Below are 24,622 nucleotides of genomic sequence, written 5' to 3'. Positions count from 1 at the left end.
TACTACTTTAAGAAAATACATTTGGGATTGTTAAATCTCATTCAGGAGGGCCAAACATTTCCTTCAGGACACAATTGTCAATCACCTTCACCCATTCAGAATTAATGAGTTCAAGACTACTTCTTTCGAATGACTCAGGTTGTCTTCCTTTTCAAATAAATAAAGATATAACTGTATTTACGTTTTTAACAAATTATTTAGCAAGGTAGCAAAGGGTTGTTTGCAAGAGAAAGAGACATTGAGGCAGTATAGACATTTTTATCAAATAGATTTTTCCTATTAATGTTGCAGGCAACTTGTTCAATGACATTAGTTGCTGCTCGATTTACCTCAATAATGGTTAATTAATAGTATAAGCAATTGAACTCATTTACATATGTGCCTGTTGTAAAGTGTCCCTTTTTGGATGGTCATCTCCTACTTTTTGCTGTCAAATGCTGTTGTTTTTGACCTGTCAGTGTACTGAGGCCTGCTAACCAGGCCGCAGTACCCATGCTCTTTCCCTAAAATTGTATTTTGAATTGCATAGGCCAAGTGGCAAGGACCTTACCGCCCTTGTAAGAGACCTGGGCCGGCTGCCACCAACTGCTCGTGCTGCACTGTAAGTCCCTAGTAGTTGGTACCCAGGGATCTAAAATGTAATGCCGGCCTGAGTAACCAGCTGCCCATTGTATAACATGGGCTGGCATCTGACCACTGCTCAGATGTCCAGCTCTGCAATGGCCCAGTTGAATCCCATCATGTTTGGTATTAAACACTGTGCTTTTTAGCCCATGTTTAGGATTAAGGTGGTACCTTAGAGGATTCCCACCCAGTTACAGAGCCCTATAATGTTTTGGCAGGCTCTCCTGAGCCACTGTCACCACAGACAAGAGTCTGACCTCCTGCCGGTGGTGCTAGCACGTTGGCAGGGCGTAAGATAAAGGGCCTGAGCAGGAAAAAGCTCCCACCTCCTCCCACCCAGGCTGGCTGGTGAGAAAGGCATCAGGGTGGTGAGCCTCAAAGACTTCACTTGCCTTTGATGTGTAGGTAGCTGTCCCCCCCAGAGTAGGAGGAGAAAATCCTTCCCGCCCTGCCAGGTGAGGCAGGAAGGAAATTAGCTATGCAGGAAGCGCGAACCCTTATAGAACTAGCCATACCTTAATGGTAGGCTAGGAAGTCTGCACAGCAGAGGGAGGGTTCTGCTATCTAGGCAGACCCTAAGAACAGTGGGTTCTGGGTCGAGGGAGACATATTCCCACAGGAAGTCATCACTGCAGAGGCAGACTAGCCACAGGGACTAGTAGCCCATTGTGCACTGTCTCTCAGACCCTTAAACACCCCCTAAATCAGGATTTAAGGGACTCCCCTGGCACCAGAACTTAGATCTTACCTGGAAAAGAAGAGATGTCTGCACCAACAACAGAACGTGGACTCCATCCTCCAGTCCCTGCGCAAAGAAGAGGACATAGAGTGACCTAGGAGACCAGTACTGGAACCGCATCCTGACGCGTGCCCAAGGTGAAGCTCGTTGGTCCCAGCTAGAGGGACCCCAGTGGACACCGAAAGTCCAAGGAAGACTCCCCTGACTGGTGGTACCAGTCCAGCTGTAAACTGCAGGAGTAAAGGTGGGCTGAGATCGAAAAACTGCAACCTGACAGGCTCTGTGTGTCTGAGCCTAAAGAAACTTGGTCCCCAGCATCTTAAGAGTAAGAGTGAGGCCTGTTCCAAGTTTCAAGCCCCTACTCCCTGCCAAATGACCTCCAGCCACCAGAAAGCCTGTGGACCACCTTTGCAGCTACGAAGCCTTGTCTGTCACCTGCCCAGAAACCAACAGCCACACGACGTTCACTGACTCCAGGGCACCCCCCAGCATAGAGACCGACTCTCCTATTGGACTGCAGCCTGAAGGACGTAACCTCGACTGGAGCAGAAAACGCATCTTTGGCATGACCAGCCCGGTGACTGACAGCTAGGAGCCACCTCTACACCAGAAGCCACCGGACGAGGTGGTGAAGATCCAAGCATTGTTTCCTGGTCCTGGTCCCCCAAAGACCTCTACATCTGAAGGGTAGAGTGTGCATCCACCCCCAAGTCCAGTTTTTTAATGGAGTGCAAAACACACCCGCCACTGTGGACCATTCAGCACCAAGGACAGCCAAGCCACTTCTGCAACCGGACTCCCTGGACAAGGTAACAAAAGTCTGACTGTTAAATCTTGGTCTAGGTCCCCACAGAATCTTAAGTTCCCGTGAGTTCATCGGAACTCACCCTACAACTGCCCAAATATAGACTGCTATTTTCCCTATTGACTTCAATGGAAGCCCTTTAAATCTGGAAAGTACTGTATTTTCTAAAGACTTAAAGATCTCCGGTTGTACAAAAGCTATAAAGTTCATTTTGATGTCTAAATTAAGAGTAAATTATAATCTATTTTTCTAAATTAGTGTTGGATTTCTGTCAAGTCATATCATTTACTCATCGCCCATGTTGTTAATGTGAAATCCTTTACGCATGTTCCTCTAAGTAGCCTGACTGCTCTTTACCACACTACCAAGACTGAGCTAGGGTTTGCTGAGAATGAATCCGAGGTCCACTGCTGGGTATTTTGTTGGTATACCATGGTAAGACTACCTAGTAATTCCATGTAATACCTTAAGCTTGCAACAGTGCCTCAGTTCTTACATGTTTTCTTTGAAAGTACAACTGCTAATGCATGCCCTAACCTGTACTGTTACATTATAATAATCAACGGCTTTTGTACCTATTTGAAGAATGCTAAAGATTTAGCATTAGTGCATACGTACATGTATTTTAAATAAGTATGGTAGCCTGCATTGTATACTGCATATTTCTGCTGAACCGTTCTAGCAAAGCAAAGGCTCATTCTGAAGTTGGTACATCAGAGTGAGGATTTCAAAAACCTATAGAGTTAGTTTGTTATGGAGATGTTTGTTTTTGTTCTGTTGAGAGCATAACATCTATTGAATAGTGCAGAGATTTAAGATATGTTTTTATCACATTTTCTTACGTACATTCACTTGCACTGAGTAAAAGTGTATAATATAGCGCCAAAGTGTATGGATTTTAGCATTAAATGTTCCAACTGATTAGGATTTTTTGGGGATAACAGAAGAACATCTTTAAATTGGCCAGGAGCCTCTAGCAGTCCTGGAAATCTCAGAGTGAGTTTGTTCCTGGACACAAACCATACATTACTGAGTCTACAGTGATACATGTTTGGGTATCAGGGCCTAGAGCTCTGTGCTAAGGACTCTCAGCAGCTTCTGGGTGGAGGTGCATCCCCAGAAGAGGTGGTGGGATGTCTCATCTGCTGTGCATCTTCTCAGGCTGGACGTGAAGCATCTGAATCCACAGTGAAGGCTCTCACTGGCAGACCTCCCTGGATGGCCATCCATGTAATGTCTTTTTGCTTTTTGGCCAAGTGTCAAGGAAAATAACGCTTTATAATTAATGGTTATTATTTTGTTCCAACAGAGAGTTTCTTAGGGTATTTGTCACATAAGGTCCAGTCTTTTGCAATCCAAATGTAATAGGCTATGGATTTTAAAGAAATGTATAATCGCTACTTGAACTTATGATGTAAAAACTGCTTATGGTGATTAGAGATACCTATTACCAGATGTATTTTCACTACAAGCCCTCTACCACTACTTTCAGTTGTCTACTCCATCTTCCATAATTAATCTCAGAGCAATTGACCAGGCCTTCCTGGCAATGGGTGGCATCCCACAAACCTAAAAATCACATATGACACTTAATATGCCTCCATATAACACAATTCTATCATTGATCTTTTACCTGGGGAAACAGTGTGCTGCAGTTAGCACCCAAAGCTCTGTGATCAAGGAACCCCCACAAAAGTGGACTCCTTCTTTCTGCAGGGTGATCTGCCAAGGCCACTGACCATTGTACGCATTTTGACCACCCACAATTCGGTCCGAGATCTTCGGCGAACCACACACTGGAATGCAGAACAGGGAGAGAGAGCATGTGTAAAGAGCTTAAGCACAGACATCAAAGTGGGACCATTGTCAATTAACTTTTGTAGCAGGGAGACTTAAGGACCGCTATTTTCCTATCTTAGGGTCTGCAGCTCCAACTTAATTATTCCTTACCTGCTGGAATGGCACCTTAATCAAGTACTGTTGAAGCTCTACTTGAAGGTGCCCTCTTTACAACCTTATGAATAAGTTACATTGAGGTGTGCACGAAAAAAAGAATAATAAAGAACAACCTTTTGTAGCAGTACAAAGTAAAAAGTGGATAGCTGGCATTCAGAATGAGTGAACGTTGAAATAATCATTGTTACCTAAACTCTTGGGGCCAGTTTCATAAAGGTAAAGTTACACTTTTGTGTAAGTTTACACTAGGTTTAGTAACTTTACTACTTTTTGGTATTCACAAACTACGTGTGCAATTTTATTACTAGTGAAATTAGTAGTAGTAAAGTAGTAGTAGTACAACAAGTTTAAACTTACACAAAAGCTTACTTTTGTGAATGAACATGTGAATGAACATGTACAATGGGTGGCTGCTATTCAGGCAGTAAATTCAAAGCAAAAGAGCTCCCTACGGCATCAGGTGTACATGCTGTGTGAGAGCTTTACTGGCTTTGTATAAACCTTGAGAGTGCAAACAGGTAAGGACTCAACTCTAAACTCTGTAGTTTGCTCTCCCATACCAAGAATCACAGGAAAGACTGAATGGGAGCTTGTCCAGCCACTCCTTCACAAAGGGTAGAACCTTTATGTGGACAGCTTCTAGATGGGAGTAGAACTGTTCAGTGAGCTATACAAAGCCGGCACTGCCGTATGCAAAACAGTTGTCCCACTTTTGTGGCTGGGTCTTATGCCCGCTACAGGAACGAATCAAACAATGGTCAGTAGGAGCCCTCACCCACTGACCTCGGTTTGATCTGTTTCTCTCATAGGCACTAAGACCAGCCACACAAGTGGGCATCATTTTGTCCGCACAAGTGGGGTAACATTTGGTGGTAGGAAATATGTGGATTTCTGCAGATTCTACCAGTTTCTATCACAGAAATGTAAGGAGAATGTGTGATTTCAAGCAAAGTTTGAGGTTTGCAGGGCATTGTGTTAAGAAAACCTAATCGGCGGTCAAGGCCTAGGAAGCCACAATGGCGTTCGAGACTTAACTAGTCACCTGATTTCAATCAGCCCTCATCCTACCAGACAGCAGCCCTAATGGAAACCATTTTCTTATCCCTGACACCTGTGGTTCCCTAGACACCCTTCTTGTACTTGCTGGGGTGACGGCGAAGCTAAGGGGGCCTCCCTGCGGAGACTGTTCTGTCAACGAGCTGCGTAAAAAGGGCAACCGCAGTGCTTCCCCCGGCGGCCTGTGATCAGCTTGTGAACGATGCCTCCAAGCGGCGTGAGATCCTGTCAGCTGGGCACCTGGAAGCTGGAGGTCCCTGACAGAATTAATGGATGCCCCCCCTCTTCATAGAGGAGACCCTTGGAGTGCAGGTGAGGCCGGGAGGGTCCGGGAGGCCGCACAGATTTGGCGCTTGGAAATACAGCCGGAGCATGACCTGCCTGCTCCAAGAATCGGCCATGATCAAAGCAGCAAGGCACCTATCAGGTGGGGTACGAGTGATAGGCTGGGACCCCTGAGACCCCTTGTCCTCTACTGTCTGGTGACTGGGGGAGGTACATAGGCGTTGGGGGACCTTCCCTTTCCTGCAGAAGCTGCTGCTTATGCACCAGTTCTGCTGGCCCATTGGAGCTTGAATCCACATCACCAGTGGACCACTCGTGCAGGACATGGGGTCCAGCCTGGTACAGTGGTGGGCCCGCCTGCAGCAGTGGGCAATGTAGGGCCCTGGCAGAAGCATACCCCATGAAGAGGTGGCTTGGGGCCCTGAACATATTGATGTTCTGACGTATATGGCACAGAAAGTAAGAATGCATGGCTGCACCCTGAATACCTGGTGATACCACTTAAATAAACCTCATACCATCGGATGCAATGCACTGAGGGTGGAGGCGATTGAGCGTTGATGGACTTGCATTACCCTGCTGACTCACTGACCTGGACTCCAGGGGTGTTTTTCTGCACTGGAGGTAGTACCAGATCTGGTGCTGGCACCAGTCTACCCGGTGTGTGTCCGTGCATGGCTGGACAGTGGGCTCTCTGAAGTGCTTCTGATCAAACGACCACTACTCCCTGTGGACATTGGTGAGGAGACTGGCAGAGTGATGGGAGAAATACTTCAGTCTAAGCATTCATCCACCTGAACCCATCTACCTGCGTTGGTTGGATGAGGGCCCAACCTGCTGAAGAGATCTGGGCCGGCTGCCACCAACTGCTTGTGCTGCCCTGGAGCAAGCAGGTCGATGGTCACATGACTCCTCTAATAGTCCTCTCACAAGCCTTATCAGATTCGGTGTCAAACTGTGGATAGGAGTGGCAACTCCCAGGGGCAGAGCTACACTTGGTGGAGCTGGCTACTTGTGCTGCCCCAGGGTAAGCGGGTCAGCTATATTGCATCTTTGCTCCCTATATCAGCGGTCATCTCTACAGCTGGGATCTAGGTGCAATAAACCCCAACAACGATGCCTGCCCAGACCAAAAATAGACCAGCACACCACTTCTGTGTTGGGTGATGGGGGGAATGGGGGAGCCCCTGTCGTATCTTGCCAGCCCCCTACAGACTTGACAGCCATCCTTAAAGCAATTCAAGACTCGAGGGAGGCAGTGGAATCCAAAGTAGATGGCTTCTGCATTGACGTCTCCCTCGTGCGTTAAGACCTGCTCAAAGTGGTGAGAGGGTGATGGAGGCCGAAACCCAGATCTCCACAACAGAGGATGAGGTAGCGACCCTCAAACGCAAACTGATGTGCATGGTGGCTTCCCTGGAGAAAAGGGGAAAAGATGCTGAAAATAGATCAAGAAGGAAAAACCTGCTTCTTATTGGCCTTCCAGAGGGGGCGGAGGTATTCGGAATGGACGGCCTCCTAGAGGAATAGTTCCGTTCCTGGTTTCCAACAGGTAAACTGTCTCATTGTTTTGTGGTGGACCAGGTGCATTGCACCCTTACTAAAAGACCTCCACCTGGAACCCCCCCCGCCTCATGATAGCACACATCCTCAGCTATCGAGACCGCAATATTATCCTCCCAGAAGTCCAGCCTTAACAAGATCTGGAGTACTTGAACACCAAAATCCCGATCCAGAGTGTTCCAGCAGCATTGCAGCTCATTTGAGGAGGTCACACAGAAACTCCGTGCACTTAAAATCCAGTTCATACTTCTTTTCCCGGCCTGTCTCAAGGTGATGTTTTACACAACAACCTATTTTTTGGACACCTCTGAACAAGCCTAGGAGTGGGCAATGGAGTTGAGACCGCTGTGGCCGAAGGGCTCTGGGGACCTGGTGGGGCCAGGGGCTACGGAACGCCCTCCACAACCTCCCGCTTGAGCACCCCAAAGAAAATGCACCCATTCTCAGAGGGACAAACTGGGCCAGCGTAGAAGACAGGAGTTGGCGAGCCCCTCTTCTGTAGAGGAGGCCCTGGATGCCGCAGACCGCGAAGCGAGCCTCTCTGACACCCCAGCTCTCTTTAAGTCCTTAGAGAACATAACTGACTCACTGACCTGAACCCCCTAGATATTTCATATCACATTGCACTGCCATATACTGTTGTGCTTCCAAATGATCATACCTACTGGGAGAGGTGATGTATTTCTCACAGTTAGAATTATGGGGGAGTTGGAGGGGCACGGGGTCAATCTTCCTACAGTTGTCAAGAATAAGGTCTCATATTCCAATTGCCAGATGCTGCTGTCAGGCACTGTTTTCCTTTTTATAGGCATCTGGGGACCTCGACTCTGCTGATTTAGTTGTACCATGCTATTCTTTTAGGCGACAGATGCTTCGGGTTGGAGTTATGGGGTGGGGGGACTTGGGGGGTGTGATGTATTGAGTTAGATTGTTATTTTGAGATGTTATATTTTCAGGCACACATCACAAGGGTTTTCCACTGCAAATGTCCCTAACTATGTGTTAGACTCCATGGTATTGTGCACCTACCTGCTGCTGTTTCCGTGGGGCCACAGGTTGATATACCATTCTTGCCCTCCCTCCAGATGTTTAAAGTTGTCTCCTGGAACGTACACAGTCTTTTAGACCATTTCAAGAGATCAGCGGCGCTGCGCTACATTAAGAGACATAGACCAGACATGATCCTGCTCCAGAAGACACACCTTTTTGGGTCTAGCTGCCCTTTCTTCGACCAGTTTGGATATAATTGCATTTTTCATGCAGGATTTTCTAGGGGCTCGAGAAGGGTCGTGATTCTCCTGCACAGATCTTTTCCATTGGGGGTATTAGCTTCCCAAGAAGCCCCCCACGAGAGATATGTGGAAATTGAAGGGCGCCTGGAAGCCAAGTACTACAATTTTGTCTTGTGATGTGTTTCCCAGCTGCTCCTACATTTGACTCTGCAGGAGCTTCAACCCTAGTGGTGTCACTTCCTCCAGTGATGACCTTGATAGGCAAGGACTTTAATGCGGTTCTGGACCCAACACAAGACACATCTGATGCTCTGCGCCTGGGTAGGGTGGTGCAGTCTGCTCACTTAACCTCCTGGGCTGACTCCATAGGTCTCTGTGACGTGTGGCATTTGTGGAATCCCACACAGTGGTCTTACATGCACATGTCTGCAGCTCACAAAACGTAGTCCAGATTTGACTTCCTTTAGCTTCCGGCCTGTGACTTGCTACTAATATAGTCTGTTCAGATCCTGCCACAAGGCATATCCAGTCACGAACCCCACCTTCTTGAATGGGGTACCCAACCGAGCTCCCTCTCTCCTGAAGGACCAGGGATATGCAGACTTCATGAAAGAGGAACTACAGGTCTTCTTTCAGACCAATTACGGCTGAGTGACCTCCTCTGGGACCTTGTGGGTGGCAAGAAAGCCTACCTTAAGGGGCCAGCTTAAAGGGTATGTAAAGAGAAAGGAACAGTGCCGGCTGGTGCAGGTGGCCGATACTAGAGCTCCATATCCTTACCTTGGAGCATCTGACTTGCGGTACTGACCTGGGAGAAGTTGAAAGCCAACTGGCACTGGCACTTTCTCGGCTGGGCTGGTCTCTCTGGAAGAGGTGAAGCAGTGCTGGAGAGCATCAACCAAGTAGGTATATCATTCCAGAGATAGGTCTGGCAAACTGCTGTACTGGCTAGCAACACAGGATGTCTCTAACAGGATAGTGCCAGCCATTATAGACTCCTCTGGGGCCCTATGCGAGGAGTTGGCGGTGTTCTCCCAGGCCATCACAGTATTCTACCAAGACCTCTAGACAGTGCTCCCGATTCCCCCAAGTGAGGTAGAAGCCCCCACCCCTCCATTGGGATATCTCTCAGCCCCCTATTCTTGACTTCTTGGCTCGATAACCTGATTAGCCTTTAACGGCAGAAGAGGTAAGATTGCTATATCTTACCTCCAGTCTGGCAAGACCTTCCCCACTGAATTCTTTAAATGATATTGCACCCACTTGATACCTCATTTGTTGACACTGAAAAGTCAAAACATGGCTCCTTTCCCCCAGATCTAGACAATGCCACTGTTGTGGTTATACATAAGGCAGACCAGCCTGCAAACCTATGCCCCTCTTACCGAAATCAAGATCTTTGCAGCGGCCTTATCAATTAGGTTGAGCCGGACACTATCTTACGTAATCCATCCAAACCAGTGCAGCTTTATGCCGGGAAGAAGCACACGACATTGCATTCGGAAGGTGCAACTGGCACTTTCTCAAGCAAACGACTTGGGCCACTCCCTGGCCCTCCTTCTTGTCGATTTCTAGAAGGCACTTGGCACAGTTTAATGTCTGTTTCTGGAGCTGTGCTCCAATGGGCTGGCTTCGGAACCCTCCTTTCGTAAACTTGTGGGTCTCCTATACCACATCCCTACTGCCCAGGTATGGGTTAATGGGGTCCTTTCTCAATCTACTCAGGGCACTCATCAGGGTTGCCCTCTGTCCTCCTGATTTGTTGCCCTCATTATAGAGCCTCTGGCAGGCCTGATGAAGTGTGATGCACCGGTTCTGCTCTCTGTGAGGATGATGTCCTGCTCTTCCTCAGTGGTCCTCAGACCCTAGATGCCTTGAAATGCTCTGTCTTTATGAGGAGGCCTCCAGCTTGTGAATTAATCTATGCAAATCAGTTTTGGTAGCAGTGGCTGGAGATGCCGCTGGACAGTACTGGTGACCCAAGATACCAGTACAATGGAACTCCTTTAAATATCCTGGAGTTCATGTCTCCTGGATCTAGCCTGGTCCCTCAATTTTTGACCGTGCACATTGGCCTTGGTTTGGAACTTGAGGAAATGAAGCCGCTTGCCATTGAATCTGATGGGATGCATTGTTATCTTCAAAGTTATCTGTTTCCCACTGTATCTTTATATTTTGATGAACTTTTGACATCCAATCCCTTGGATGTGGTCTCGAACCCTGACTTCAAAGATAGCAGCCTTCTTTTGGGCAGGGGTGTGACACCAAGTGGCGTTTGCCTCTGTGTGAAAGGCTCCATTGGATGGTGGCCCGGGCATGACTGATATATATGGCTATTACCTTGCTACGCATCTGGTCACAATCAGTGTGGCTTACAGGAGGATGGGACGATTCTGCATACTGCCTTGAGCTACACCTCAAGGGATTTGATGGTCTTGTTGGCCTGCTACTGTACCCGGGTTATACTGCGTTGCTGGAGAGTGGCTCTCCACTTTATCCACTGGAACCGTCACCATGTGGATATGACACCACTATGGCAAGATACCTGGCTCAGGCAGGTGAAGAATCTTATGGGATTCACCCACTGGGACAGGATAGGAATCACATACTTGGGAGATGTTTTTTGAGGGGGACCGCTGAAGTCCTTTCAGGACATGCAAGACCAATATAACCTCTCTCATACACAATTCTTTCAATACCTTCAGCTGTGTCACGCTTTACTGGTCCACCTCCCAGTGGATCCCCAAATACAGTTCTCTTTGGGCCAGGCTAATGATGGGAAGATAGGGCAAGGGGGCCATCTTGATGATTTCTCCCTCCTTGCTGATCAAAGCACCAGATGACTTCCTCCACAGGAATAGGTGGGAGGGCTGGACCATGATGACTGGAGGGAGGCATACTTGGCCCAACAGAGTTAGTGATTTCCTCAAGACTTCGTGATCCAAATAAATTATTTCCACAGACCATATTTGACCCCCCCAATGGCTGCAGCAGATGTGCCTTGTGGCTCAGGCTACATGTGGGAGATGTTTTTTCCCTGCCACCGACTTCTTTCATTTGGTCTGGGCCTGCCCTGCCCTGTCATCTTTCTGGAACGGGATACGGAACGAGATTTCAAAAGTGCTGGGCAGACAAATTTACTTTGGTCCACCGGACGCCCTGCTGGGTATCCTGAAGAAGCTGGGGGCCAAGACTTGAGAGGATCTTCATAGAAGTGACTGCTTTAGTGGCCAAAATGGACTTCATCTGAAACTGGAAGCAACCAGAGCCCCCTTCTCTGGCAGTCTGGAAGAAGGGAGTTGGCTGGTGTGTATACCAAGAAAAAGCAACATATGAGGCAGGGAGTTACCCCCAAAAACTCGATAACATTTGGGGTAAATGGTAGGCATACCATGTGCTACCATTGGAATGAGGAAGTTGCTATCCATGAGTGTGATTATTCAATGTTTTGTTCTAAGACAAATGTGATGATGTTGAGTGTCTATTGGTAGATGATGCCTCATAATATTAAACCTAATAAAATGTGGTTATTAAAAAAAGAAAACCTCATGGGGTCCATGCAAGGTACACCACCCTAGAATCCCCTGGTGGTCTAGCTTCGTACGTTTGTATGGATGGCACTAAAGCACTGTCCCAAATACTGCAGCTACCCTCATTGCTTATCTCTGAACGTAGCACTTTAGGACCTTTTGTGTTGTGTTCTCTTGGCACATCCACACAGTTGAGGTACTATTCTTATCAGAAAATAAATGGGAACTCAGGGTTGCAGGAAAATGTGTGGTTCTCCAAAGCTTCCATAACTTTTTGTCATAGAAATGTGAAGAAAATGTGTTTTTCTTGCCAACGCTTGATGTTTGCAAGGGTTTCTGGGTAAAGTTACACTATGAGAGCCATGCAAGTCATGCACCACTGGACTCCCCTGGTTGTCCTGCTTGTCCAGGTTTAAAAAATTTGCAGGTTTGCTAGGCTTGCCTAGGTGCCGGCTGAGGTAGGGCTCAAAATCCAGAGCTACCCACATGGCCAAAAAAGGGTCAATTTTCAGTGCAAAAATGTGATGCATCTATGTTGCGTTTGGGTCCTTTTCCTGATGCTGGAACTAGGCCTAACCATACCAGTGAGGTAGCATCTTTATCAGTAGACTTGGGCAAATGCTGGGTGGAAGGAAATTTGTGATTCCCCACAGATTCTATACGTTTCTGTCACAGAAATGGGAGAAAAAGGTGTTTCTTACCAACATTTAATATTTGCAAAGGCTTCTGGGTGAAATTACCTAATGAGAGCCATACAAGTCATGCACCCCTGGGCTCCCTCAGATCTCTAGTTTTCAAAAATGTACAGGTTTGCTGGTTTTCCCTAGATGCCCTCTGAACAAGGACTCAAGATGGACAGCTACCCACTTTGCAAAAATAAGTGTCCGTCTTCAGTGGAAAAATGTGATGTGTCATGTTGTGTTTTGGCCCATCTCCTCTTGTGGGCACTAGGCCTAGATATACAAGTGAGAGACCATTTTTATCTGGAGACTTGGGGAAATGCTAGTTGGAGGAATGTTTGTGGCTCCCTGTACATTCCAGAACGTTCCATCACAGAAATGTGAGGAAAATGTATTTTCTTAGTCAAAGTTAGAGGTTTCCAATGGATTCTGGGTAAGAAGGCTGGTGGGAGCCAAGAAACTCACTCCGACCTGGAATTTCTTTGGTGTCCAGCTTTCAGAAAAGTAAAATTTGCTAGGTTGCCCTAGGTGGCAACTGAGCTAGGGCCCAAAATCCACAGCTACTGACATTGCAAAAAAGGGTCATTTTCAGTAGGAAAATGTGATGTGTCCATGTTCCTTTTTTGTCATTTACTCATGCAGATAAATAGGTCTACCCACACAAGGGAGATACCACTTTTATTGGGATACTTGGGGAAAAGTTAGGTGAAACCAAGTTTCTGGCTCCCCACAGATTCCAGAGTATTTGTAATAGGAACATGCAGAGTAAGTTGACATAATATGTAAAACCCAGGCTTCTCCTGTAAAGAATGCAATATTGTTATTCCTTTATTATTTTTCAACCACTTAAACAATGTATATTTATTTATTTATATGTGGATAGTCACATAAATGATATTAAAATATACAAGCTGTAAATCTTACCCGCAGTCGTACACTCTGCCAGTTGAACACCTGTGGCAAAGAAAAAAGTAATCACTGCTATTTGTTGCCATGTTTCACTTTTTTTCAAGAAAAGGTGTCACCTGCAGTCAATCTCTCATGGCCAACACTGTAAACTCATATTCTCACTTCCATTGTTGTAGTTCATACAAAATCTCCTAATCTGATATCTGAATAACTGCCTCACAAAAATAATGTTTTGTGTGTTTCATATTAAAAATCGCTGACTCCTAAATGCACTTCAACGGTCAGATATGGCTATTGGCAGTGTCAATGAAATTATGCAGTAATGGATAATAAAATAATATGTCATTCTAACTTAACTCTCCAGCAGGAAAAATCACATTTTGCAACACAATGCTACACATGTCATGGCACCTTTATGTTACAGATTAATTCTGTCCAGACAAACATTCCACTTAATTAGTCTCAGATAAATACCAGAAAATAGTATCCAGCAGTGAAAAAGTGACCAGGTAGCTTTTGAAAACGGTCTACCTCTGCACAGCACCAAGTGAGGCTATTTGTTTCAGTAACTCTCAATATGCTGTATTACAAACAAATTTATCTTTACTGAAATTTCAAATCATGTAGCGGTTGGGGGATTATGTGGCAAGAGTGATAGGCAGTACAGAATAACATACAGTTTCATTGGTCCTGCCTCCTGATAATTAAGAAGAAGTTTAGGGAGAGACCAACCAGTTCCAGCCATACTATCAGAAACACACTCTCCTAGTAAGCATAAAGTGAAAACACTTCTTACAGAGCTCTGTGCTACCTGGGCCCGTATTATGATAAGGTTGCAATTTCCCTGTTTGTGCCACGGCGCACCTTCAAACAAGTGTGCCGTGCACAAACAGGGAAAGTGTAACCTATTATGTTGAATGAGCTGCCCTCAGGTCAGCCGTTTACTTGTGCTGCCCTCAAGGCAGTGCATTCAAGTGAAATATGGAACAGCTGCTTTAAAGCTGCTCTGTGTCTTACAGTGCAGGTGGCAACCCGCTTGTGCATTAAAGAGAGTTTAAAGATCCCCCTACAGGCGGGTGCAGTGCATGACTGCCCGGTCTGCAAGAGGATCTCTGGGGAGTTCATGGTACCCCATTTCATACCTCGAGGGGGCTGACCTCAGGGGGTGCACTGACAGTGGGCCACCTTTTTGTGACACAATTTAAGTGTGCCTCCTGACAGCTTCTTTGCCTTTGCGCCCGTGTCCATATTACGGCATGTGCGTTGAAGCAAGGAGATTCCCTCATTTGCGTGGGTACACCCCCATGCAACTGAAGGACCGCGTTCTTGAGTTAGCGCTGCCGCTACATTACAGTAATTCTCTCTGTTTTACAGAAAGGGCTGCACAAGCATCAGCAGCCTCTTCTGTAATACCAAAGTGCCCTGGGGACACCCAAAGCGGGTGCACATGCCCATTGCACCTCTGAGGCACTTTCTGTATTACGGTGCCTGATTTTATAAATCAGAGAATCCTCTTACCCGTAGGAGACTCAAGGTGAGACCCATTACCTCATCGGTGGACAACTCACCTCCTCCAAGTGACCAGCGACAAACCCTTATAACACTCCCAGCAGAAAACTTGACTTAGTCAAATATTATGGCATTTGAGTTTTCTCCATTTTAGGCCTCCTCTAAGTCTACCTCTTTAATATTCTCTAAAGCTCCTGCTTGGATATTTTAATCTATTCTCCCATATCCTCTTACAACCTCTCTTCTATTTTTTGAGATCTGTTTTATTGTTTTTTAGACAAAATATGGACATAATAAACATAACAACATAACCATTAACATCCCCATTGTCAAGACGTCTTGGTGTTCGTTTGTAGTGCATAGAGTCTTTGTGTCTACTGTATAGGTTCAGCATCTCTTTTGATGCCAATCCTCTCCTGCTATGTCCCATTCATATGTCCCCTATGGAATCTTCTGTCCCCAGGTCCAGTTGGCACATTGGGCTCAGCCTCTTTATTCAGACCGCCATGTCTTGGTATCTACTTGTCAGACATCTTCAGCTCCATGCCATGGTCCCCATATCTAACCACATTTTTTAGGACAGCCCTTAGTTTTGTAGATCAGTTCCTCAGCCTGTTGGCTCCAATCCATGTTTAAGGACCATTGTCCAATCGTCTGCATTTCAGCCCTCCTTCAGTAACATACCACATCTCATCGGGCTATACCCAGCGCAATGTTACATAGGTGGAGTGAGGGCTGGTCCAGGGTCATGCCCCCTCATATTCCCAGCACTACTAGTAGGGGGGTAAGTTCAAGCAACACCCTATTTGTAAGTTTACGTTTACACTATATCCCCAACCAGAAGGGATAAACCCTTGGGCAGCCCCATATTGTAGGCAGTAACGTCCCTCGCTGTCCACATTCCCTCAGGCTCTTGTCTGTTGGGAGTCTGACCATAGCATAGAGTCAGGTTCTTGTGAAGTAAGTCCTGTGAAGCAGTTTCAACTCTATCAACAAGAAGCCTGCCTAGAATGCAAGCTCATTGGGGTAGCTCATGGCTGCCTTCTAGTCTGTATTATCTATTCTACCCAGATCTGTTTCCCATTTGGCCATTAAGGTATGTATTGGTGGTTGTCAATGATTATTCAATTACTAGTAGATGTTGGATATGGCATGTTTATTAAACAGGGCACCCAGTATTCCAGTGTATTTTCGTCTACCAACTTGGGATTTTGAGCCTATAAGTTTCAGCAAAATGGATCTAACCTCCAAGTAGCATAGCAACTGATTCACTGCCATTGGTATTGTTCCATTATTTCCACAAAGTACATAATCCCCACTGTGGACCACACATATTCTAATTTGAAGATACCCACAAGGTCCCACTGCCTATGGCTGTCGACCTGTTGCAGGCCTGCCAGGGCTGCCGTGTCCCTGAGAAGTGCTTCAAAGGTTAATTTTTCCTCACACCCAATTCTGTGCAGTGCCTTCACCCATATCCGAATTATCCTTTCTGATGGATGTGGGAGGTCCAGGGGTACCCTACTACAATATAGGTACCTCGGGTATCCCCATGGCTCCATTGCTCATGAATCAGCCATTAAGGACAGAGCTCTATGATCTACAAAGGACCAGCCATTGATGGTCAGTAGTTGGGATGTCGATTAGTAGACTCTCAGGTCGAGGAACGTGATTCACCCTTTCAGTGGCCTTCTAGTCAGGGTGGAGAGGTCAATCCTCACCGTGTTGCGGTTCCGCCATTATGTATATCACCAGGTAATGAAAGCCCATGTCATCCCAAACCAGCTTCAGGTCGAAAACTCATAATATTTAGAGCGTTCTAGGGATAGACTTAGCTAGGTCTGTTAGGTACAGATGGATGACACGATTAGGCAAGTGCCCACTAACCCTCATGACCAGGGTAATAAATTTAATTGTATTAGAGGTCAGTGCAAGGGGAAAGTAACTTAGACTTCCACGGAATATAACCAACTTAAAAAGAATTCGAAAAGATCTCTATGTACCATAAATGTAAAACAAACAAGATTTATTTTTCACACATAATATTAATTCAGATGTTTTTTCTGTATAAATCTTGTAATAACATATAATTTTTAGTAACAGAGTATCATATTTTACATTTGTTTAGGTAGGTGCTCCTAAAAAACAGTGAAAGTGCTAAAGTGCAAGTGAGTGACAGTGATATATACAAGTAGTGCAGAGTGTGGTTGTTCGAAAAATATGGACTCCCAGTAGTCCTACAATCCAGGAAGCCCTGAAGTGTCACAAAATTTCTTTATATTTATCTCATCCACTCTTTGGAAATGTGTTGACGTTTCGACCCCGTAATCAGGTGAGTCAGGGAGGGGTCATCATCAGGTCAAGAGAAATTGCATTGGAAGCACCTAAATTCCAGTGTAGGGAATAAATCAGGTGATGGGGGAGATCTTCAGAAAATGAAGTCCCGGAGTCTGGGTATCTCTACTGGTCTGTGATTTCGTAGAACTAGGGGAGCCAAGGATCTTTGTTATCCATTGCTCGGAAGGCTTAAGGGATTGAATGTTCCAACAATCCGGAGGCTAAAAATAGCCAGGGAGCACCGATTGCATCAAGGCACTGGTAATTTGGTATAATGTGCAGCTACCGCAGTGGTCAGCAGGCCGTCTTACTCGGCCAGATATCGGAGTGCCCGGGTCAGGGAAACTCCTGTGCGAGGTCAGCGATAATTCTGCATGAACGTTCATGCAGATGGATGTCATCTGTGTACAGTGAGAAGGCATTCTTCCACTCAGGGTCCTATCAGAGGACTTGTGTCACTCCATCACAGTGGACCCAGTTGGTCAAGGGTTCAATCTCTAATGCAAAAAGCAGGGGTGATGGGGTCATCCATGTTGGGTACCCCTAACCAGCCTGAGTTCATCCGAGAGCATATTGTCCACCTCACTTGGGCAATTGGTCCCGGAATAACAGCCACACCTAAGCCAAGAAGGACGGGCCAAAGCCCAGTTGCTGAAGCAGTGCCATGAGATATATGCACTTTAGGGAGTCCAACGCCAGGAATACTGCTGGCTCTCGTATATCTCCTTTCCATGCCAGGCATCAAAGCAATCTCCAGAGGTTGTGTCTTGTGGATCTGTAGACGTGAAGCCTGATTGATCCAGGTTTATCAGGCCTTCAATCACCCTTATCAAGCAGTTCACTAAAACCATGGCCAAGATTTTTGTTTCAATATTTGGAAGAGATATTGGCCTGTATGATGCACATTCATCTGTGGGCTTTCCTGCTTCATGAAAGAAGACAATATGGGCTTGTCTGAGGTCTCTAGGAAGAGTCCCCTCGGTCCTAGAGTCATACAATGCATCACAATCTTGGCTGCACCATTTGTGTCCGTACACATACAATGCCTCTTTTATCCTCATCTGCAAACCTCCCCCGTACAATCCTACATTCACAGACCTTTTTACAGACTTTATCATGGATAAATCACTAAAGCAACCCAATCTTAGCATACCAGGGAACTTCAAGAGCCTGTTGGGCAAACCTGAACTTCCTATTCCCAAATGTCTGCTTTTTAATATGTAATAGCTGTGCTTTGCTCAAATGTTTAGTGGCCTAGCTTCACAGCTGGACATACTCTTGATGCAATGTTTGCCCCGTAAACCTTCATGTTTTGACTGGTAAATAGCGGTTGGCCCTCACATCACCCTAGCTAGTCAATGTTGTGATCTACACCATTTATTATCCTTCCGACTTCCATTTGTGGATGACATCACCTGTTATTGTACAGGGAACATTTGCAGAAGAGGCTATGCGCAAGCTCCAGGTTGCCCACCCTTAGTGGCACAAGTATAAATGCCCTCACACAATCATCTGAGTAAAAGAGGCTTGATATAAAGGGGCAAGACTAGTCTGCCTTCTCGAAGAACAATGTAACTTCAATTCATTGATTCATAGACAAAGATCAAAATTAGTAGATATCCAGTTGACTTTAGACTTTGGAAATTTCGTGTTCAGCCCTAAACACCTACACAAATAAGCCGTCAATGCTCGGCTACATCTACGAATGGAGTCAAGGGGTTGTAGCCAATTGCAAGCACTTGCAAATAAGCAGAAGAAACAGCGATTCTCCCTGCCTACCACAGGACCCGCAGAAAAGACCAGACAGCATCTGATTACTTTTGTTGGAGCCGAGTACATGGTGGAAAGCAAATAACAGTGGACAAAGAGGAAGATAGTGCATTATGCATTTTATTGTTATTATTTGAAGTATTTGAAGGTACAATTCTACCTTATTTTAGCTTGCCTCAATCATGTTTTCATTTACAACATGCAAAGCCTATTTATTTTGCACTTTTGTGTTATTACTGTCATATCTTTTTTATTCCTTGCCTTCCTCAGCACTATTTTTAAGCTCTTGTTACCTTTTGTCTGCAGTCTCTCCATTCATTATGCTCTCTTTTTATTATATTATATTATTTTTATATATTTTCTGTACCACTTCATAGGTAGAACTTTGCCTTTCGTTTTCTATGTTATACCTTCTTTAGTATCTTACCCTTTTGGTGTTTTCTGCAGCTTTCTTTTTGATTTTTTTCCTTTTTCGACCCTTATGCCCACTTTTCCAGCTCATTTTTGTTCTTTCTGCTTATTTCAGTATCTTCTTCTCCGATTGTCTATTCTATGTGATCCTTTACTCCTGTACTTGTGTATTTTTACCCTCATTAATGCAGAAAATACAGTTAATTTCACACACTAACGCTTTCCCTAAATATCCAAGAACTAGAGTAGTAAATCTTTCTTTCTTCGAATATTTGTTTGCAGTTCTATGTCTTTCCTACGAGTTTCTGGGTAGGGAGAGACATGTGGACACTTCTGGGAGCAGGGCCGGACTGGCCATTCTACCACTCTGGCACTTCTATAGTAGGCTGCAGGACAGAGGGCTATTTCTATAGCACAATGGGCCGCTATGATGTCCCATGCATTAATCTGTGGACCATTCTGGTTGCAGAGGGATCATTTTTTGAAGTCATGATTTTGTTAGCTCTTGTGACACAGTAGGATTGTCACAGTAACACTTACTCAAGAGAAATTAAATTCACTTGTATTAATTGTGTGATCTTCCCAGAGTACCTGCGTGCCTGGAATATTAACAATGTGGAAGTCTAATGAAGGGAAAAAGCTTTCTGGAGCATCCCTCAAAATGTGAAACTCACTCTAATATGCTTCAGGAAAGTTTCTTCTCTGAGCATCTTTAGGCAGGAAGTCAGAACATTTCTTGTAAAAGAGTCATACTTACTAGCCGAAGCTCTGTTTTACCATCCTTCATCTGGTATTTTCTGTTCCTTGAAAGATGTATTGCACTACTGCGTCCAAACAAAGACAACTCAAAACCGACATAGTCATCTACATATATGCTTCACTTCCCACCCTGCTTTAAGGCAATGTTGAGACGCACAAAGAACAGATGATGGACAGAATGCTGTACAGCTCAAACATTCACCCCCAGTCACCACCCCACCCCAGTTTGGACCAAGCCATATGCAAACCAGTCTTGACCCTGTTCCCCATGGGAAAAGTCCACCCCGAACTGCAAGACCAGCGTCTTCCTGGACCGGAAATAAGCATCCTAGGACCAGTTTCAGGGTATTACCTCTCATCAGCTAGGCTAGCTTTAATCCAGTGGCACAGTGAGCACAGGATCCACATTTGGGCATAACCTTCTCACACAGGACAAGAAAAGCAAAAAGAACAGATGATAGATGGAATGCTGAACTAATCAAACATTCACCCCGAGTCACAGATCTGGGTTTAATTAATTGTTTTTTACCTCACCACGCCACCCCAGTTTGGACTCAGCCATGTGCAAATCAGTCTTGACTCTGCTCCTCATGGGAACAGTGCAACCCGAACTGCCAGGCCAGGTCCTCCCTGGACCAGAAACAAGCATCCTGGGACTGGTTTGGGGTATCACCCATGATCAGGCAGGCAGATAAAACTAGATGATTCTATACTTGTGCTTTAAAGGGTGGAATGTTGACATCACTGGGCATGTCCATTGGTTGTCAGTTCCAGAGGTGAGCGTCAATTGCTAAGAAGCATGCACCTCCTCTTCTCTTGCATTGGCTTGTGAGGACCTTTAGCCACTCTCTTGATCAGAATGGAGCTGGTGTGAGGGTTGGTAAAGCTGGGTCTTTTATTGAAGGTAATGTGGGTGTACGGCCTTCTAGGTATTTACAGGTGTGGCACAAAATATTGAAGGAAAATCTGCCCTTTAATGGAAGATAATGAAGTACACTATCTTGGGAGCAGAGGCTGTTACTTTCCCAGCCCAGAGATGAGGTTTGTTGCCTCTTGGTGAGCCTCTGTTCTTTGCCAACAGGTTGAAGTCCCCTTTTATGATGCCTTTAATGGCACTGAGACAAAGTTGGGCCAGGTATTCAAGGCTGATGGAAAGCAGAAGACTGCCATGCCAAACAAGAAAACATTAGAGAGCAAAGTTTTGAAAGCTGGTGATTAGAAATACTTTGAGGGACATTCCAAAACTCTCTAGGTCTGTATTTTGTTCTGAAAATTTGCCATATCTCTGTTTAGATCTCTTAGCTAATTTGTTACGTAAGAAAGTTTAAATTGTAATTACATTGGGAGATCTAAACATTATCCAAAACTGAGCTTTGCTTTACCTTGCTAGTTATGTACCAGAGCTTTGATGACTATAGGTATTCTCAGACCAATCATCGAGTTCCGCTCATGCACGCTCTTTTTATCTGATGAGGGACCTGAGGAGTGGAGCTTCCTTCTGGGCTTTGCTTGTGTTGGGCTCCAGAAACGTATTTGCTCAACAAGGCTCGGTTCCCCTGATTACAATTCGCCATTAACAGACCAGGGGTCTTAGCCTGGTCTATGTTTTGAAAGAAGGGCAAAATATAAAATGAGAGCTATCATAGGGATTACAAATGCATAAGATTGCCAGCAAATGCTAACTTGCTGAGGGTGGTCTAAACAGACACATTGGGCGTAAAATAAAATGACCTGTGCAAAACGGACATTTTGGATTAACATTAATGCTGAGGGTCAGTGGGGAATGATCCAAGGATATCAATTTTTGAAAGTCAATATTTTACCGTATATATGCAAGATAATGTGTCAGGTCAGATGCAGATCGATGCGCAGTTGTGAGTGACAGGACTTCATGACAACCACATATCACAGATTTTGCTAGATATGCAGATTACGTTGAAGATTGCCCGGTCGAGTGACGTCTGGCATACCTGGCTACCTCCATTAGTTTTTACTCAGTCGCTTCATTGCATATTCAGAGCTGCACATTCGACTGTAAAGAAAATGCAATAAAAGTAATCGAAACAATGCAATAAAAGTAAATGAAGCAATAGGTTTGACCTATTTCCCATATTGATGTAAACTTCACTGCAGTGAATGCGAACAGGGAGGCCGGAGATAATATATAGCTCTGTATTTTATGGGAAGCACTATAATTGGCCAATGGTGTGTCTCTGGCAGAATCGAGGCATTCCATTAGCTGGCTGTGTCAGGCTGGTTCCTCACAACCTCTAAGCAGGCCCACTGGAATAAAACGATTCTGCGACCACACCTTTTCTCGCATAATTAAGTATTTGCCGCGTTTGCCACATAATCAGTCATCTGCTGGCATAAACTGCAAATTTTAACAAAAAAATCTTCTAGCTTCAAGAGCTCAAAATTTACGAAAAACGCGCTGACGTGTTTGAGTGCGTTTGGGAGGCCCCATGCAAAGTTAAACTGGCCATCTTTCAGTTGCTTATTTATGCATTTGGTTGTTAAACTGGTAGTAATGAGGTGAAATATTTTCCCAAGCAGCATTACCATGTGTAACAATTAAAAAATAATGAAGTAGTACTATAAAAAGGCCGCATTGTGCCGCATAATCTGCATTTTCTTGTCCTGCCACAAAACTTTGTGCTCCCCTGTCGCATAATTCCAGTGGCTTTGAATCTAAGGTACGTTTTTGGGCCTAGTCGATAGACTGTAAATTGTATTTATATAGCGCTTACTATCCCTGACCAGGCGTCGAATTACTCTGAACTCGTGAACAAAAATCGTTGCAGGTGTTTGCGAACATTTACCCAGCTCGTACAGCCCATTTCTTTGCTTACCAGTATGAAGGAGCAGGAACCCCGTGAAAAAGAGCACCCCCATTGCAGTGGTGATCCGCCACCCCTAGCTGTCTAGCCCAGTGGACCGCTCCTGGTAGGGACTCGGTGGCTTGCCCTTGAAGATGTGCCAAGGCCGAGTGAAGTTGGGAACCGAGTGGCACCGAGGCTTATATGGACCAGCACAGGGCGGCAACAGGTGATGAGCCCTGCTCAGTCCCTCCCACACCTGCCATGCCCACTCACTTATCGTCCAAAGCCCTCACGCCTTCCACCTCTGGGCAGGGTGACCAACTTTTCTTATACCAGCTGGGAAATCGTTTGGATGCGGAAGAGCAGGTCATGGCTCACGGCTGTTTTTTTTGTATTTTTTACAGTGTCAAGTACACGCAGCCCTGAAAACGGCCAGAGTGGCTTTGAAGTTCTCTCCAAGGGACTTGCAGTTTTAGGCGACCAGGTAGATTAGAGGGCTGTGTTCGTTGCAGAGGAGTGTGTGTGAGGTGAATTTCACACATGCAAATCACAGCAGGGTTTCCGTCATTCAGCTGTTGATGAAATGAATATGTCTATGTACAGTAGGTGTTTGTGAAGCCTTTCATTCCATGACGACCCACAGCTCGGAATCGGCGCCGTTTATTTCAAGTTTCCTGTTTTTGAAGACTTTTAGAACTATTTTCCGTGCCTTTTTCAACATATTTTAATTTCTGTCTGCTTTGCTTGTTCTGAGCTGGTGAAGTGGTGTCTAGTGTGAGCAGAGCATACGTCTGCATGACTAACCAATTAAGGTACCAATACATTTAGATGCACAAGCCCTAATTTTTAGTTAAACTATTTAGGTTTTGCCTTCTCCTTCTTACTAAGGCCCTGAGTGACAACAAGTGCACATAAAACTGAGTACAATGGAGGAAGAGGAAGTATAGTTTTACTATTCTTATCTCCACCGCTACGTACCTAGAAGATATATATATATTGTCAAGGTACATATATGTGGAGTTATATGTAGAAAAACGTTGCTTACCTGCAGAATCTTACATCCACAATATTTTTGCGCTCGATATTCTTGACATATTTGTCTCATTATATTCCTGTTTCTAATATTCTGTCTAAATACCTCTTGCAGTAGGAAGACTCAGCTGGTTAATGTCACCATTTCAGACGTGCGTCTGTAACCACAGTGTCACTGATATGAATCCTGCCTTGTTCTGAGCAATGTTTGAGCTAAGGCTGCTCTGGAAACTTGGTTGATAAAAACAGAATCAGACACATCTTAGATCCGGGAAAACCAGTGGAAATTATTTCAAGTAAGATGATTCCATATTGTGATTTTGCTTAAAGCCCAGGTTACTTTGAAATGGCAGCTATTTGAATTCGATCTACTTCAGTTGGATGAGTGAGTTCCAAAAAATCATTATGCATATGAGGAAAGTTTGAATATGATTGATTGTGATTACTTATTTAAAATTTTGGAGGAGAAAATAGAGGTACTGTTCTTTCCTTTTCGTCAGCCCTGAAGAAGCAGGGTTACCCACAAAACAGATGTTGGCTGCGAACATCAAACCTCAAAAGCTCTACCCTGTTACGCTGAATTTACAAATCTCTAATTCCATG

The 24,622-nt window shown here is 45.1% G+C and overlaps 1 protein-coding gene across 1 annotated transcript in view; it reads right to left on the bottom strand.

Annotated features, from left to right (window-relative positions):
• LOC138246908 (transmembrane protease serine 9-like) overlaps window positions 1–24,622 on the bottom strand; it is a 189,840-nt gene that overhangs the window by 101,080 nt on the left and 64,138 nt on the right. Inside the window, exons 4-5 of the mRNA XM_069201654.1 lie at window positions 13,395–13,424; window positions 3,802–3,964 (exon numbers count right to left, since the gene is read on the bottom strand). Of these exons, the coding sequence (XP_069057755.1) occupies window positions 3,802–3,964; window positions 13,395–13,424 (193 nt within the window). The remainder of the gene's footprint in view (window positions 1–3,801; window positions 3,965–13,394; window positions 13,425–24,622) is intronic.

The sequence above is a fragment of the Pleurodeles waltl genome, chromosome 7, assembly GCF_031143425.1.
Source record: "Pleurodeles waltl isolate 20211129_DDA chromosome 7, aPleWal1.hap1.20221129, whole genome shotgun sequence".
Taxonomy (NCBI): Eukaryota; Metazoa; Chordata; class Amphibia; order Caudata; family Salamandridae; genus Pleurodeles; species Pleurodeles waltl.
The sequence above is the reverse complement of the archived record's forward strand: the minus strand, read 5'-3'. Positions and strand labels throughout refer to the sequence as shown.